General features: G+C 41.9%; 1 protein-coding gene across 1 annotated transcript in view; it reads right to left on the bottom strand.

Annotated features, from left to right (window-relative positions):
• LOC139756122 (TLC domain-containing protein 2-like) overlaps positions 1-18,709 on the bottom strand; it is a 115,181-nt gene extending 96,472 nt beyond the window's left edge. Inside the window, exon 1 of the mRNA XM_071675216.1 lies at positions 18,377-18,709. Within this exon, the coding sequence (XP_071531317.1) occupies positions 18,377-18,570 (194 nt within the window). The 5' untranslated portion in view covers positions 18,571-18,709. The remainder of the gene's footprint in view (positions 1-18,376) is intronic.
• Positions 18,710-18,800: the final 91 nt, after the last annotated feature.

The raw sequence follows: 18,800 nt of genomic DNA, 5'->3' as shown, positions 1-18,800 counted from the left end.
TTTCAGCTCAAAAAACTTTTTCTCTCTAAATTGAAATATAAGATATTGAAAGTCTTCTATACTAGATATAATCATGGAAAATATATCATAATACTGTTAGTTACAGATAGATGCCCAGTAAATACAATGCGAATTGTCATATAATACTGAAAAATTGTCGTCATTTAAGAGATTACTAAATGGTCATATAGTTGACCCAACGATATTTTAACCCCAGGTCTGTGTTCAGCATAAAAAATAACCCTTATTATGAGGTTTTGAAGGAAATCTATTTTTCTGAGAAAAATAGTAAAAATCGTCGGTAATAGTTCAGGGTATTTTTCAGCTAAAGAAAAATTTTCTTTCTAAATTGAAACATAAAATATTGAAACTCTTCTATACTAGAAATAATCATGGAAAATAAATCATAATAGTGTTAGTTACAGATAGATGCCCAGTAAATACAATGCGAATGGTCAAGTAATACTTAAAAATTGTCCTCATTTAACAGATTACTAAATGGTCATATAGTTGACCTAACGATATTTTAACCCCAGATGTGTGTTCAGCATGAAATATAACCCTTATTATGAGGTTTTGAAGGAAATCTATTTTTCTGAGAAAAATAGTAAAAATCGTGGGTATTTTTCAGCTCAAAAAACTTTTTCTCTCTAATTTGAAATAAAAGATATTGATACTCTTCTATAGTAGAAATAATCATGGAAAATATAACATAATACTTTTAGTTACAGATAGATGCCCAGTAAATACAATGCGAATGGTTAAATAATACTTCAAAATTGTCCTCATTTAACAGATTACTAAATGGTCATATAGTTGACCTAACGATATTTTGACCCCAGATCTGTGTTCAGCATGAAAAATAACTCTTATAATGAGGGTTTGAAGGAAATCTATTTTTCTGAGAAAAATAGTAAAAATCGTGGGTATTTTTCAGCTCAAAAAACATTTTCTCTCTAAATTGAAATGTAAGATATTGAAACTCTTCTATACTAGAAATAATCATGGAAAATATATCATAATACTCTTAGTTACCAATACATGCCCAGTAAATACAATGCGAATGGTCAAATAATACTTCAAAATTTTCGTCATTTAACAGATTACTAAATGGTCATAACGTTGACCTAACGATATTTTAACTCCAGATCTGTGTTCAGCATGAAAAATAACCCTTTCGACGTGGTTTTGAAGGAAATCTATTTTTTTTTAGAAAAATAGTAAAAATCGTGGGTAATAGTTCAGGGTATTTTTCAGCTCAAAAAACTTTTTCTCTATAAATTGAAATATAACATATTGAAACTCTTCTCTACTAGAAATAATCATGGAAAATATATCATAATACTGTTAGTTACAGATAGATGCCCAGTAAATACAATGCGAATGGTCAAATAATACTTCAAAATTGCCGTCATTTAACAGATTACTAAATGGCCATATAGTTGAACTGACGATATTTTAACCCCAGATCTGTGTTCAGCATGAAAAATAACCCTCATTTTGAGGTTTTGAAGGAAATCTATTTTTTGAAATAAAAATAGTAAAAATCGTGGGTAATAGTTCAGGGTATTTTTCAGCTCAAAAAACTTTTTCTCTCTAAATTGAAATATAAGATATTGAAACTCTTCTATATTAAAAATAATCATGGAAAATATATCATTATACTCTTAGTTACCGATACATGCCCAGTAAATACAATGCGAATGGTCAAAAATACTTAAAAATTGTCGTCATTTCACAGATTACTAAATGGTCATATAGTTAACCTAACGATATTTTAACCCCAAATCTGTGTTCAGCATGAAAAATAACCCTTATTATGAGGTTTTAAAGGAAATCTATTTTTCTGAGAAAAATAGTAAAAATCGTGGGTAATAGTTCAGGGTATTTTTCAGCTCAAAAAACTTTTTCTCTCTAAATTGAAACATAAGATATTGAAACTCTTCTATTCTAGAAATAATCATGGAAAATATATTATAATACCGTTAGTTACCGATACATGCCTAGTAAATACTATGCGAATGGTCAAATAATACTTCAAAATTGTCGTCATTTAACAGATTACTAAATGGTCATATAGTTGAACTGACGATATTTTAACCCCAGATCTGTGTTCAGTATGAAAAATAACCCTTCTTACGAGGTTTTGAAGGAAATCTATTTTTTGAGAAAATAGTGAAAATCGTGGGTTTTTTCAGCTCAAAAAACTTTTTCTCTCTAAATTGAAATATAAGATATTGAACCTCTTCTATACTAGAAATAGTCATGGAAAGTATATCATAATACTCATAGTTACCGATACATGCCCAGTAAATACAATGCGAATGGTTAAATAATACTTCAAAATTGTCGTCATTTAACAGATTAGTAAATGGTCATATAGTTGAAATAACGATATTTTAATCCCAGATCTGTGTTCAGCATGAAAAATAACTCTTATTATGAGGTTTTGAAGGAAATCTATTTTTCTGAGAAAAATAGTAAAAATCGTGGGTAATAGTTCAGGATATTTTTCAGCTCAAAAAACTTTTTCTTTCTAAACTGAAATATAATATATTAAAATTCTTCTATACAAAAAAATAATCATGGAAAATATATGATAATGCTCTTAGTTACCGATAGATGCCTAGTAAATACAATGCGAATGGTCAAATAATACTTCAAAATTGCCGTCATTTAACAGATTACTAAATGGTCATATAGTTGACCTAAGTATATTTTAACCCCAGATCTGTGTTCAGCATGAAAAATAACCCTTATTACGAGGTTTTGAAGGAAATCTATTTTTCTGACAAAAAGTAAAAATCGTGGGTATTTTTCAGCTCAAAAAACTTTTTTTCTCTAAATTGAAATATAAGATATTGAAACTCTTCTATACTAGAAATAATCATGGAAATATATCATAATGCTGTTAGTTACAGTTAGATGCCCAGTAAATACAATGCGAATGGTCAAATAATACTTCAAAATTGTCGTCATTTAACAGATTACTAAATGGTCATATAGTTGACCTAACATATTTTAACCCCAGATCTGTGTTCAGCATGAAAAATAACCCTTATTACGAGGTTTTGAAGGAAATCTATTTTTCTGACAAAATTAGTAAAAATCGTGGGTAATAGTTCAGGGTATTTTTCAGCTCAAAAAACTTTTTTTTCTCTAAATTGAAATATAACATATTGAAACTCCTCTATATAAGACATAGTCTAGGAAAATATATCATAATGCTCTAAGTTACCGATAGATGCCCAGTAAATACAATGCGAATGGTTAAATAATACTTCAGAATTGTCCTCATTCAATAGCTTGATAAATAGTTATATAAGCGACTTAACGATATTTTAACCCCAGGTTTCTATTTAATATGAAAAATAATTTATATAATATAGTTTTGAAGGAAATCTATTTTTTTTTTAGAGTAAATAACAAAAATCAGTGTATTTTTTAGCTCAAAAAACTTTTTCTTTCTAAACTGAAATATAACAGGCGCTCTCCTATGCACTTTATTCGTATTCACAGTCCTTCGCGTTGTACAGTTAGGTTCGGTAAAGTGCTATCTGCTGGCCGTGTGCGCCGGTTGGGAAATAACCGGGGTAGACCCCGTTGCTCACCAATGTGAGACGAAGGGTATTCGAGTACAAAGTATTCGAATAGTTATTTCCTATTAGCCAGGCCCATAGCCTAGCGGTAGCATTCCCGCCTGTGACACAGGGGTCCCGTGTTCGATCCTGGCTGTTGGAGGTTTGTATGTTCCATGAAGGTGCGCGTTCATATGCACTTTATTCGTATATATATATATATATATATATATATATATATATATATATATATATATATATATATATATATATATATATCCAAGGCCAAACCAGGTAGCAAAATATCGACCAGCCACTAGGGAAGGACGAACAGTTCAATTGATCACCTGTGGACCAGTTGCTGCTACAGATGAAAACCTCTGCTAACTGATGCGCATGCGTCCCGTGAATGCGTCATGGTCAACAAGGCACGACGATATGACCCTTACACACGACGGTACGACACGTTGAAAACACGACGGTACGATACGTTGAAAACTCGACGGTGCGACACGTTGAATACGACGGTATGAAACGTTGAAAACACGACGGTACGATACGTTGAAGACGACGGTACGATACGTCGAAAACACGACGGTACGACACGTTGAACAGGGCGCTACTAGCCATTGGATACGGTGACCTGACCTCTGACTTGACCCTAATGGATCAGGTCAAAAGCTAGGCCGCCATACGAAAGGGTCGTACCGTCGTGCTCAATGGTCGTACCGCCGTGCTCAATGGTCGCACCATCGTCGTACTGTCGTGCTCAATGGTCGTACCATCGTCGTACCGCCGTGCTCAATGGTCGTACCGCCGTGCTCGAGGGTCGTACCACCGTCGTCCCGCCGTGCGCAATGGTCGTATTATTGTCGTAACACCGCCGTGCTCAATGGTCGTACCATCGTCGTACAGTCGTGCGCAATGGTCGTATTATCGGCGTACCGCCGTGCTCGAGGGTCGTACCACCGTCGTACCGCCGTGCGCAATGGTCGTATTATCGTCGTACCACCGCCGTGCTCAATGGTCGTAATTACGAGGTCATGGTTTACTGTCCCTCATACCACTTCCGGCAGGGGGGCAGGCTTGGCGTGCACGACACACACAAAGCGGCGACGCGTCGCCCACCTAACCACAACGACAACACTGGCCTCTTACGTCACCGGAACTTACGTCACCCAGAAATCATGCCACTTGGATTCTTGCGATGCATTTACGATTGACAACACCAGCAGTGAAAAAATTACCTTGGGAACAGAATTTGGCAACAGAACAGCAACATCACCGAACCAAAGCTTTCGGTATGAAGAAATAAATGAATTGTTATATCAAATGGATAAATAAATATTCAAAATTTCCATTCAAATCTTCATAGTAGGTGCATTTCTTAAAAAACCGTAGCTGACATTTCTGCAAATTTTGTCGTCTTCGTACCGAACAAAGCCTTTCAGCCCAACGACTTAACCACCTTGAGAACGACTTTAAACCCCACCTTCAGGAGCAAATGATAATGACTTTAATAAAGTCACGGCATTCTTCCCAATACAAAAAAGGAATCACATCGTTGTGCTCAAGGAGTACGTTCGCTGGTTAAACGCGCCGCTGAGCTGGCGAACACGTTCGCTGGTTAAACGCGTCGCTGAGCGGGAGAACACGTTCGCTGGTTAAACGCGTCGCTGAGCGGGAGAACACGTTCGCTGGCTAAACGCGTCGCTGAGCTGGCGAACAACGATGTATCTCCAGAAATATATCAACATGCGCATATGTCAGAGCCTTGCTTCACAGATGAGGCACCTCATGCAAACATAAATGAATTCCGTACTTGTATATCAATTTCCCCCCCATCTCACTACCAGGCGTATGTATTATGTTAAAGGAAAAAGGTGGGAAAACCTTTTTCATTTCTCTTTTCGTGTGTTCAACATCCCAGCGGTTAGGAAATTCCTGAACTAGTCCGCTGTATGTCACGTTTTATCGTCACAACTTTTTTTTGCCCGTTACTTTCCCCATCATGATTGAACCAAGTAATAACGGGAAGTGGATGTGGTAACGTGCGGGACCAGTTGGGAGTAAGGGGAGGGGGAGACATCCGTGGCCTCGCCCAAACTTGAAACTAAAGTGGAAAATGGCCTAACGCGTTTAATGGCCCAATAACCAATTCCTACGCATACAAGACGTTGAAACAGTTTCTTTGGTAATTTATGTATACAGATGACAAACGTTTGATGTGTATTTTACGATTTCTGACAAAATTACTATTCGCTAGCAGTTCAGCAGGCCATCAAAATCGACCAGAATAATCAGATATTATGTAAACAAGAGATAAGGTTGGTCATGCGTCCTACCACGTGATCAACTGTGTTTATATGGCGTCTTAGCTACGTCTCTTCCTTGTATATCAAGTGACTGTTCTACGTCTTCTATCTCAATCTTCTATCTCCCCTGACGATGTGGTCATTACACGAAAGTGCACTTGGGAACTTATCATGTTTCATTTTCGTATTTTTTGCATATATATATATATATATATATATATATATATATATATATATATATATATATATATATATATATATATATATATGCAATCCTAGCGACACAAGAGTTCCATAAAAACCTTTCTCATTATTGTTATTATTCTTATTACGTGTCACTCCATCAACATTCTTTGTGGAGAAAGTAGAAACCTCATGTATGACCTTAAGAATCTCAAACCTTCTGTGCAGTAAGAACAAAGCAGAGGGATAAATTTTCTTTGGGAAGCGAACGACAAGAATTAAAGTTCTTACTGGAGTTCACTCTTTTTTCAGATGATGGGGAAACACCTGTGTATAATATACAATATAATATCTCTTATTTGACCCTCACTGTTCAAGTCAAATCTTTTAAAGTTTCAAGTGAAACTTTTTTTTTGTTTTTGCCCTGAGGGGCATCATAACTCACTAGAGGTAGAGTCTTAGAGCACTCAATAGACTCTGGAGAACAAGTGTACAAAGTAGACAAATAGTGGATTTTTTTTTTTTTTTCTATGCCTTTAAGGATCCGGCCCAACACATCCCAGGATGTTTACTCTCGACAACCAACCAGCGGACAATGACGAACTAGGCGATCCCGAAATAACTGTCGTATGACGCAGGCGACAAATATATATATATAACATGCAAACCTCCAACAGCCAGGATCGAACCCGGGACCCCTGTACAAGAGGCAGGCATGTAACCGCTAGGCTATGGGCCTGCCTAATATGCACTTTATTCGTGTATATATATATATATATATATATATATATATATATATATATATATATATATATATATATATATATATATATACATATATATATATATATATATATATATATATATATATATATATATATATATATATATATATATATATATATATATTGACGTGCTGTCAATGGATTGAACCAGGGCATGTGGAGCGTCTGGGGTAAGCCATGGAAAGTTTTTTGTGGGGCCTGGATGTGGAAAGGGAGCTGTGGTTTCGGTGCATTATACACGACAGCTAGAGACTGAATGGGAACGAATGTGGCCTTTGTTGTCTTTTCCTAGCGCAACCTTGCGCGCGCGCGGGGGGAGGAGGATGCCATTACATTACATGTGTGGCGGGTTGGCGACGAGAATGGATGAAGGCAGCAAGTATGAATGTGTACATGTGTATATATGTATATGTCTGTGTATGTATATGTATGGAAACGTTGAAATGTATAGGTATATATATATATGTGCGTGTGTGGACGTGTATGTATATACATGTATATGTGGGTGGGTTGGGCCATTCTTTCGCCTGTTTCCTTGCGCTACCTCGCTAACGCGAGAGACAGCGACAAAGTATAATAAATAAATATATATATATATATATATATATATATATATATATATATATATATATATATATATATATATATATTTATATAGATAGATAGATAGATACTACGTGCAAACAAGGTACTGTGTACCAGTAACTTCATTACGTGAAAAGCTGCTATCACATAACTTTAATAATAATAATAATAATAATAATATTATTATTATTATTATTATTATTATTATTATTATTACGTGTCATGAAGTTCCAGAAACTATCCACATACCAGGAATACCGACCGAGTCATTAAGACTTAAGTGGAGGAAAATGCTGAGGGCATGAGACTAATTCAGTCATGAGTCCTACGTCATGACTCATGATTCAGTCATGACTCATGATTCAGTCATGAGTCCTACGTCACGAATCATGATTCAGTCATGAGTCCTACGTCATGACTCATGATTCAGTCATGAGTCCTACGGCATGACTCATGATTCAGTCATGAGTCCTACGTCATGACTCATGATTCAGTCATGAGTCCTACGGCATGACTCATGATTCAGTCATGAGTCCAACGTCATGACTCATGATTCAGTCATGAGTCCGACGTCATGACTCATGATTCAGTCATGAGTCCGACGTCATGACTCATGATTCAGTCATGAGTCCGACGTCATGACTCATGATTCAGTCATGAGTCCGACGTCATGACTCATGATTCAGTCATGAGTCCGACGTCATGACTCATGATTCAGTCATGAGTCCGACGTCATGACTCATGATTCAGTCATGAGTCCGACGTCATGACTCATGAACCTGATGTGTGTGGTGGAGTTTTCAACTGCCACAACACACATACGGTATGAAATGAAATAAAGAAAAAAGAAGTAAGAACAATGGATGAAAGAAATACATTAACAATACATAAAATTGTCTGAGATCTTTCACCGTTTTTTTTTTTTTTTCGATATATATCCCACCAGCATAGAAAATGAGGTACCGGTCGGTCAATGCTCTTTAGTTAACTTTACAAAAAAATGTATAAAAGCACGACCACTGCAATCCACACTTGTGCCAAAATTCACTTTTAAACACCTGACCTGCAGAGATTAACCCTTAGTCCCCTTGTGCAAGAACGAGCGACACCCACTTCTCACCACTAGTAGTTTTCTTCTTGTGTATATGTGATGAATTTCCATTAAAATCACAATTGATCGAGACAATTTTGCCTGGGTGTAGTAGGCTCCCAACACGCCACTGGCGTCGTGTGTATGTGTGTGTTTGTGTGTAGGTTCGACGCGGATCCCTAAACCAGTCGCCATCAGCGTCGTGTGTGTGTGTGTGTGTGGGTTCGACGTTTAGACTTTCTCTCGCCGTTTTAGCCGTTTCTCGCTTGCTATTTTTGGGTGCGGGTGGCGCAACGGGCAAGGAGGCGGAAGGAAATTACTCGAGCTTGGCCTACCACAGAAGCAGCAGGAGGGGGGGAGACAGCCATACATGTGTGGTACGTAAATAGGTGTTATGTAGTACATAGTGGTTCGTGGTGATGGTCAGTAGCGAGAGCAAAAACGCCAGACAACAAATACTCTTTTTAACTTCCATCGATGTGACAGATACCGTAAGATAGTCTCGTCTTTCATAGATAAGACAGATAACATATACTCTTACCTTTTCAAGGAGACACGTCAAATATTTCTAAAGAGATGCAATCATAAAATCACCTGGCACTTAGTAAATAAGTGAGCAGCCTATAACTGCAACTTGGAGAGTGGCGAGCTGTTTTGGTCGGCTGTGTGGCTGTTACCGCACCGCCCTCCCTACGTTAGGCTTATAACGAAACCGCGCTATCGACGCCTGGCTCCCACACACAGCCCCCACACCTTTAAAACAGGTCGGATGGTACAAGCTTAAGTTCATTCCCCTCATAAGGCTATGTGGGGACGACATACAAATCGTAGCCATTCCAGTGAGGAATGTGATCGAACGCTACATTCTCCCCCTAAGACCAAGGATTGGCTAGGTTTGAACACCTCCTACCAACCCTCACACGCTGGTGTGCAGACTATAAGGGCTAGGCTTATGTCCTCACAACCACTGTACACTCACGCTCTCCATGCCTTTCTCCACCTACCCCCTTGATGTGTGTGCCCTTGACCCATACTCTCACAGAAATGCTTTGTCTATGTAAATCTACGCTAGAAATATTGTATAACTATACCATTATGATAATATTGTCTCACCCTCGACTCATGTTACAAGTCTTCCTCCTACGATACACACAGTCCTTGGTCTTAACACACCCTCTGACACGCTTGTCTTCACCCCTCACCTACATGCTTCCCATGTAAAGCAACATAATAAGGTTTAACTTCTTGGCGGAAATCAGATTAATACTTTCACACAAACAAGAAAGAAAAAATAGGCTAAAAACACCATGTCGGGTGTCATTTCTCCCAACAGACACACACAGAGTTTATACAGAAATGGTTTATCGTCACAGAGGGATAATAACTTTACAGTTTTCCACAACCACGTAATTACATAATTAGAATGGTTACACGCGTGCCAAGCTGAGGAACTGATGATCATCCACTTCGCCTCATTATATTTTCATAGTGTTCATCCCAGCAGTCTATTACGTTGAGTCTAATATAACAATAATGTCCCATAGGTGTATTCGTTAATTCAGAAAGGTGACGCATAGTGGTCACTTTTATCTTTTTTACGTTGGAGGTTCCAGTCACGAAATATAAGAAAGGATTATAAAGGGGTGGGGGGGGGGGGGGGGGAAGAGGTAAAGGAAAGTATTTACGAATTTGGGAAGTGAAAAAATCTGTCCTTTAAAATGTGCCAGGTCATAGTTATTGGGAAAGACGAGAGAGAGAGAGAGAGAGAGAGAGAGAGAGAGAGAGAGAGAGAGAGTAGAGTTTTCCAAATCTTCGACGTGTCGGGAAAGAAGCAGGTATCAAAACGGCCCACCCTTGAGTTGCCGATTGCCACACAGTCATCATGTGACGCAGCAGCTTGCCTAGTATTGCCTGGTCTAACAAGTGGTGGAGCCACTCTAAACTGCGATGATATTCAATAAGATGATAATATGTGATACAACGCAAGGGAGGGGATATACCTTCTGAAGTGAATAATTGGCTGTTTGAATACGGCGGAACTACCTTTGAGTCTGACGCTTGACCTTACCCCTCAACCTCAAAGACCAAACCATCATATCCGACGCGTCGTACTGTCGTATTCATAGGGGTCAAAGCGTTGGAGGTTTAAAAGTCGCATCGTCGTGTTGAAGGGTCGTACCGTCAGTGCTCAATAGTCGTACCGTCCGTGCTCAAGGGTCGTAGCGACAGTGCTCAAAGGTCGTACCGTCAGTGCTCAAGGGTCGTAACGTCGGTGCTCAGGGGTCGTACCATCGGTGCTCAAGGGTCGTACCATCGGTGCTCAAGGGTCGTACCGTCCGTGCTCAAGGGTCGTACCGTCGCGCTAACGCGTCGTGCCCACGACCCTCATACCCTGGCGACCCCACTGTATAGCGCTAACCCATCATCAAAACGACCCAAAACAAACTACATTAAACACTGCCGTCGACGCACGCAGGTACGAACGTACGCGACAATACGATCCCCAAGGTGCTTGCGAATATTGTTCTTGCATTTAGCTGTTTTGTGTATGAGTGCAGGCTTAAGGTACAGCACCTTTCGCCTTACGGCTCGCCTAAACACACACACACACACATTCTCCCTCTGACCTTATCAAAGCAAGTCATGTTCCTCGTTGCAGGTCATTGGGTATCTGTGAGCCCCAACAGTTAACAAACTGATCAGCTAAGCTGGCCGGTACACCTCGCCTCTCATGCTATTATCATGGCGTTCTCATCAACACTCTTGTTTACTTTTGTCGAATAAAAATATAACCATAATTTTCCGTTACTCTAGATAGGTGGGGCATCTAGGTCTAATGTACTCTAGAAGAATATTTATGGGTATATATGAGGTACAGGACTTGGGGTGAGGGAGTGTGTGTGTGTGTGTGTTTGTGTGTGTGTGTGTTTGTGTGTGTGTGTCACTATTTATTTATGTGGACATCTGTTTACGAACGTAAGACATGGTGGGGGAGAACGCGAAACGTTATGGTCGGTTATGAATGAAGTTTAAATATGCAAAGGTGATGGAAAGTGGGGAAGGAGGGGTGAAGGAGAGGGAGAATTTAAAAATGATGATAATTAAAGTGACAGATGGAGAGATAGAGGGGAAGTTGTAGAAAGAATAGAATCATTTGATGCGTATGACGTTTAGTTATACGCCCGCCCACGGGGTACACCGGGTTATACGCCCGCCCACGGGGTACGAGATGTAGCGTCATTACCCGCGAAACTCGACTTCCCAGGTCAATATTGGATCAGCGGTGCTAAAACTTCCTTTTTATTTTTCTGTCGGTGTACCACTTGGTGCCCCTCTCAGTGGTAACCAGTGTCATTGCTGTTTCCCTTTCTATTCCTCTACGAAATCAAATGTGTCATCAGAGATTAAAAAAAAAAAAAATTCCACAAACTCAATTGAAAATCCGTATCATTTAGAAGATATATAACATACGGTACGTCATTCTGCACACCGCTTGTTTTCCCCTCACAACTATTACCTCACGTATCCCCGTGAGAGGCTTCTTGTACACAGATGTAACAGACGAAATAAATCCCAGGTGAACACTAACGACGAGTGACCTTAGCCGACTTTAAGGCCTGTCTACACGAGCGGGCCTGATCGGCGGGTTTGCCCGTTAACGGGCAAATTCTGGCGGGCCTGCCCGTGAATGTTGTCCACACGACCGAAGTGATGAACAGCCGGGCCTGCCCGACGATGTTGCCAGTAGCGGGTGGAGTGCGGTACGAGAACCATGGTGCCTAGCATTGTCAAGAAAAAGATTTTGTGCTCTATGATAATAGCTTTGTGTCTCAAGAAGAAAAGGATATGGTGTAAAGATTGGTTAAAGAAAAGAAGTATGTTTGGAAGCACTGCAACAATACTTCATGAACTACAAAGTAGTGAGGAACACGACTTCAGAAATTACCTGAGGATGAGTGTAAGCACTTTTTACATCTTGTAATCAAAGGTGGAGCCTTACATAGTGAAGAAAGACACAGTTATGAGAAACAGCATTACAGCAGAAGCTCGTCTGGAAGCAACTCTGCGATTTTTAGCAAGTGGGTCTACTTATTCGGAGTTGCAGTACAGTACACGCATATCAAAGCAAAGCTTGTCTCGCATAATGCTCTCTCATCTCCGCACCAATAGCCTTCACTGCTGTTATGAGTTTGTCTCTGTTCTTATAGCATTTCAGCTTCCCATTCCATAAACATGGATTCTTACGATAAAGGTCAATCAAAGTACTAGTAAGTGCTCTAGACCAAAAAATTGTTGGTGGCTCACTAGAGTTATCTGGGCTGCCATCGTTAAATGTTCACTGTGCTACTATGCCGTGGGATGTGGGATGAAGGCCCGCTGTGGGTTCACGATATTATCTTGCGTCTGGCAGGGTAGAAACTCCAACTACCGGGCACCAGCTCGGTGATTTCGCTCGGCGGGCTTTCGGGCAATTTGATCGTTTGCCCGTCAAATATGCCCGTTAACGGGCAAGCCCGCCGATCAGGCCCGCTCGTGTAGACAGGCCTTTAGTTATCCCGCTCCCCAACGGGGAACCGATGAACCAGCGTCCATGAACCTGGCGGACACGCCCGCACAATTAACTGTCGACGTGGTGGACCCGACAACCTTATATATATATATATATATATATATATATATATATATATATATATATATATATATATATATATATACTGCAGTCAGAGGGAGCCTGGCTCTCGTGGGGGCTGGGTGTGATAACACGCCCAACCTCCTTAGGCCCAATGCTTAGTACCCTCACCACTGGCAGGCTGCCCTAGAGCATAGGGCCCGCACCACCTGAGTTGCAGGTTAGTTTAATCTCAAACAACAACTAAAGGCGGTCAAAGATATCTCACTGACTCTTGGAAGATACTTATGCACGCCTGTGTTGGAAAAGTTCGCTGATGATTTAAGGCCCGATCTGTCTCTACAATGGAGGCTGTGGGGCGTTGCTAAGTATCAGCTCTTAGGTGATTCTGACACCTTCTTCTGTCTAACAAAGGCCCCCATGAGCTATTATCAACGCCGTCATCTACCACATTTCTCCAGCGATCTTTTGAGACTCCGACTTATGGCAGCACGAACCCGGCAGCCACCTCATCCTCTCCGAACTACAGAACCTCAGCTATAGGACCTTGGTATGTCCTCTTACCATCTGCTGCAGAAACTCGGGCCCCTTGGCACACCACCTCTCCTGTAGCTGCACCACGAGATCCAGGCAACGACTGCCTCCCCTACGGGAATCCTGCCATGCATGATCTCAACTCACCTCATCACCTTAACCAAACTCCTACATCCCTTGTATCAACTACTCACATCTGAATAAATCCACTAAATCATTATAGTTACACCCCCTCTACATAACCCGTCCCTTAGTCCTCAAATTTAAAGGAAGCATAAAAACACTTCAGAACATCCGATAAAGAACATTAGTCTGGCGACTTGTGGCATCTTAGCAGCCATTCCTGGGTCAGAGGTCAGGCATCGTTGCCATCATGTCTCTACAGTCGTCTGCATCGCTCAATGGCGGCAAAACTCTTTTGTATTTATTAAGTGAGAAGTGGAAACCTGAGTCAGTTACAACGATGGGTTGACCCACGTGATGCCGCTGCAGATTGTACTGTAGTCAGCAATTAACCGTAAGGAAACCTTGTGTTATTAAGAAGTACTTCAGTTGAACTCGTGTATATACACAGTGGTGTGTGAGTGAGCCCCTCGGAAGTGTCCACATCGACTATACCACACAGATATACTTCAACAAGAACTTAGCCCAAGACATAGAAAAAGAAAAAATAAATCGGATGACTTGCGGAAACAATTGAGCGCAGAATGAAGCTGATGGAAACCCGATATGATAAAAGAGGAAGACAAGTGAAGAAGAGGGAGGATTGCGCGGGAGAGAGAGAGAGTGGATGGCGGGAAAATACTGGGATGGCGGGAGAGCGAGGATGGCGGGAAAAATACCGAGGTGGTGGCGACGCGGCGATGATAAGGTCAACATTCCTGGCGGTGCACAAGCATCGATCTCTGGGCGTCCTGTGAGATGCTCCCAGCCCGCCCCCCCTCCTCACATGCCGGCATCGGATATATATACAACCGGGCTACCATGATCGTAAACTGGAAGGGTGTTGCATGGAACACTTGTGACGCCTGCTGTGAACCATGGAACACTTGTGACGCCTGCTGTGAACCATGGAACACTTGTGACGCCTGCTATGAACCATGGAACACTTGTGACGCCTGCTGTGAACCATGGAACACTTGTGACGTCTGTTGTGAACCATGGAACACTTGTGACGCTTGCTGTGAACCACGGAACACTTGTGACGTCTGCTGTGAACCATGGAACGCTTGTGACGCCTGCTGTGAACCATGGAACACTTGTGACGCCTGCTGTGAACCATGGAACACTTGTGACGCCTGCTGTGAACCATGGAACACTTGCGACGCCTGCTGTGAAACATGGAACACTTGTGACGCCTGCTGTGAACCATGGAACACTTGTGACGCTTGCTGTGAACCATGGAACACTTGTGACGCCTGCTGCGAACCATGGAACACTTGTGACGCCTGCTGTGAACCATGGAACACTTGTGACGCCTGCTGTGAGCCATGGAACACTTGTGACGCCTGCTGTGAACCATGGAACACTTGTGACGCCTGCTGTGAACCATGGAACACTTGTGACGCCTGCTGTGAACCATGGAACACTTGTGACGTCTGTTGTGAACCATGGAACACTTGTGACGCCTGCTGTGAACCATGGAACACTTGTGACGCTGCTGTGAACCATGGAACACTTGTGACGTCTGTTGTGAACCATGGAACACTTGTGACGCCTGCTGTGAACCATGGAACACTTGTGACGCCTGCTGTGAACCATGGAACACTTGTGACGCCTGCTGTGAACCATGGAACACTTGTGACGCCTGCTGTGAACCATGGAACACTTGTGACGCCTGCTGTGAACCATGGAACACTTGTGACGCCTGCTGTGAACCATGGAACACTTGTGACGCCTGCTGTGAACCATGGAACACTTGTGACGCCTGCTGTGAACCATGGAACACTTGTGACGCCTGCTGTGAACCATGGAACACTTGTGACGCCTGCTGTGAACCATGGAACACTTGTGACGCCTGCTGTGAACCATGGAACACTTGTGACGCCTGCTGTGAACCATGGAACACTTGTGACGCCTGCTGTGAACCATGGAACACTTGTGACGCCTGCTGTGAACCATGGAACACTTGTGACGCCTGCTGTGAACCATGAACACTTGTGACGCCTGCTGTGAACCATGGAACACTTGTGACGCCTCTTGTGAACCATGGAACACTTGTGACGCCTACAGTGAACCAGGAACACTGTGACGCCTGCTGTGAACCATGGGAACACTTGTGACACCTGCTGTGAACCATGGAACACTTGTGACGCCTGCTGTGAACCATGGAACACTTGTGACAGCCTGCTGTGAACCATGGAACACTTGTGGACCCTGCTGTGAACCATGGGAACACTTTGACACCTGCTGTGAACCATGAACACTTGTGACGCCTGCTGTGAACCATGGAACACTTGTGACGCCTGCTGTGAACCACGGAACACTTGTGACGCCTGCTGTGAACCATGGAACACTTGTGACACCTGCTGTGAACCATGGAACACTTGTGACGCCTGCTATGAACCAGAGTTACTGGTCGTGAAATAAGCAAGGAAAATATCGAAAAGTATTTGTGTTCAGTTCCTCGGCCGTGACTGGTTAAAGAGGCCTGTGCATGAAGCGTGCACTGAAGATGCATTTGATGAATGGGTAAAAAATGCGTTTGTTCGAAGGTGTAATGAACTTTGGCATAGACTGGTTTAACAGTGTGGAGATAACGTTTGGCGGTTTCCCTTCGTGGTGGGTATGAGTGAAGATGGAGAGAGGCATACAACATTTCTTAACGAATATTCACGTTTCTAACCATAATATCTCATTATATATGAAATTCTATGAAAATTAGTCTCGGTAAAGTCTTTACAATTATGTATATTTTCATACATTCGCCATTTCCCGCGTTAGCGTGGTAGCGTCAAGAACAGAGGAGTGAGCCTATGAGGGGAAAATCCTCACTTGGCCCCCTTCTTTGTTCCTTCTTTTGGAAAAGTAAAAACTGGAGGGGAGGATTTCCAGCCCCACCCTCCCTCCCCTTTTAGTCACCTTTTACGACACGCAGGGAATACGCGGGAAGTAGCCTCTTTCCCCTATTATATATATATATATATATATATATATATATATATATATATATATATATATATATATATATATATTGGAAAGGATCACAATTTTGCGCGTGATCAAGATATTCCTATGAGTCCACGGGGAAAATGAAACACGAAAAGTTCCCATGTGCACTTTCGTGTAATAATCACATCATCAGGGGAGACACAAGAGAGAAATATAACAGTCAGTTGATATACATTGAAGAGATGAAGCTAGGACGCCATTTGGTAAACATGTGATTGTCCAAAACATGGACCCATTTTTAGTGATTGTCCAAAACATGGACCTATTTTTAGTTACGTTGTCAACTACGGAGGCGTCTTACGGCCTGACAATGTAAACAAGCCTAGTCCACTTTGTAACATGGCTGCCTCATCGTTATCAAATTTAACATTTCCCCACAAGTGAAGGGAGACATTTAGTGACTCTCAGATGACAATGTCAAGGTGTTTGGCCGACATTCGCGAGACTGCCTGCCTAAAAATCATTCTCACGCAAAATGATGACCCGTATTTCAAAATGTCATTTGTGAGAATGACTTGTGCCACGAACAGACGAGCCCTGAAGATGTCCACTTTGTATGTGTGGATGTCGAATGTTCTGTTACCCAAGCGATACATTACATAAAGACTATTACAGGCAGTGACATCCACTGATTCTCATCACAACTGGGAGAAGTGAGTGAGTAGTTATGTCGGTTAAAAGTCCGTGCTTGACCCAAGACTTGGTCTGTTGGTGTATTCCATTCTGACCGACACTCCTGTTAACAGACGCCATCAGAGTTGAGTGATTCCTACGACTGTTAACAGAAACGGTGGTTAATGACACATACTATATGATATCATGACTGAGAGGTTACAGGTGATGGTTAATACCTCAGCCAGCTAACCTAACGTAGAAGAATATTTACAGACTTCGGTCATGGTTTCGAACCTTTGGTGCAACGAGCATTCAAGAATAACACGATGTTCACGTATCAGTAATTGTCAAATCTAAATTCTTCCATAGCGTTGGATCTGCCCCGCCCATATCATTTGCATGATCTTTCGCTTCTAATCATTCACATCAACACGGTCTCCGAATCAACGTCAATAAAAAGCGAAGGGCGTCTCTGGATTTACATAACGTTGACTGGAGGACCATCACACCAGCTATTACAGGGACTATTCATTATGCCTTAACCTTTTCGATGTGTCATCCTTTATATAAGCCTACGGCCTATAAGCAGCTGTTGAAAACAATATTCTCTGTAGCCTAATGAACGACAGAACGTGTTGGCCTAAGCAGCCGTTGTGAACATATTCTCTGTAGCCTGATTACGACAGAAGGTGTGGGTATTGTGTTTCCTACGTCTACGACATCCAACTCCACAGACAGTAAACCTGATCACCTTGTATGGAAAAAAAAGGGGGGTAGGCAGGCGTGTCTTCATCGGTCCTTCCTCAAAATCACTGACCGTCTGAAGAGAACGGGTGGTCAAACCACGGTGGTTCACGAGGGGCTCGTTCAATGGTTTACGTTTTACTCACCAGTAGAGCGACCAGGAGCCCGTGATGAGCGAGTGAGTGAGGGACACGGCCGTATTCTTCCATTTCCAGGCTTGGGCTGGAGTGTTCCGCGCGCTATGGGGGATCACGGGGCGCAACAGTTGATTCCATAATGTAAAGAACAGAAATCCACCGAATACCCAACTCAGACCTGATACAGTTCCTTCCGTCAACATGGTATAGTCACTTCGCCTTTAATCTCCCAGCGAGACAGCTTGACTAACAAAGTTTCTGTGCCATTAACTGATGGCGACGGAGAACACGCGCGAAGCAACCTTCCTCCTTGGCGTCACGAGCCCAACTAACGGTCTAGATGGTGTCGTGGGTCCACCGTGTTGCCAGATAACGTTGCCTCCCATCTCCCGGATGACACAAACGTTAGGACTGTGATAAACAGAAGCAGACT

This window comes from Panulirus ornatus, chromosome 20 (genome assembly GCF_036320965.1).
Source record: "Panulirus ornatus isolate Po-2019 chromosome 20, ASM3632096v1, whole genome shotgun sequence".
In the NCBI taxonomy this organism is placed as follows: domain Eukaryota; kingdom Metazoa; phylum Arthropoda; class Malacostraca; order Decapoda; family Palinuridae; genus Panulirus; species Panulirus ornatus.
This window is presented reverse-complemented; position numbering and strand designations above follow the sequence as displayed.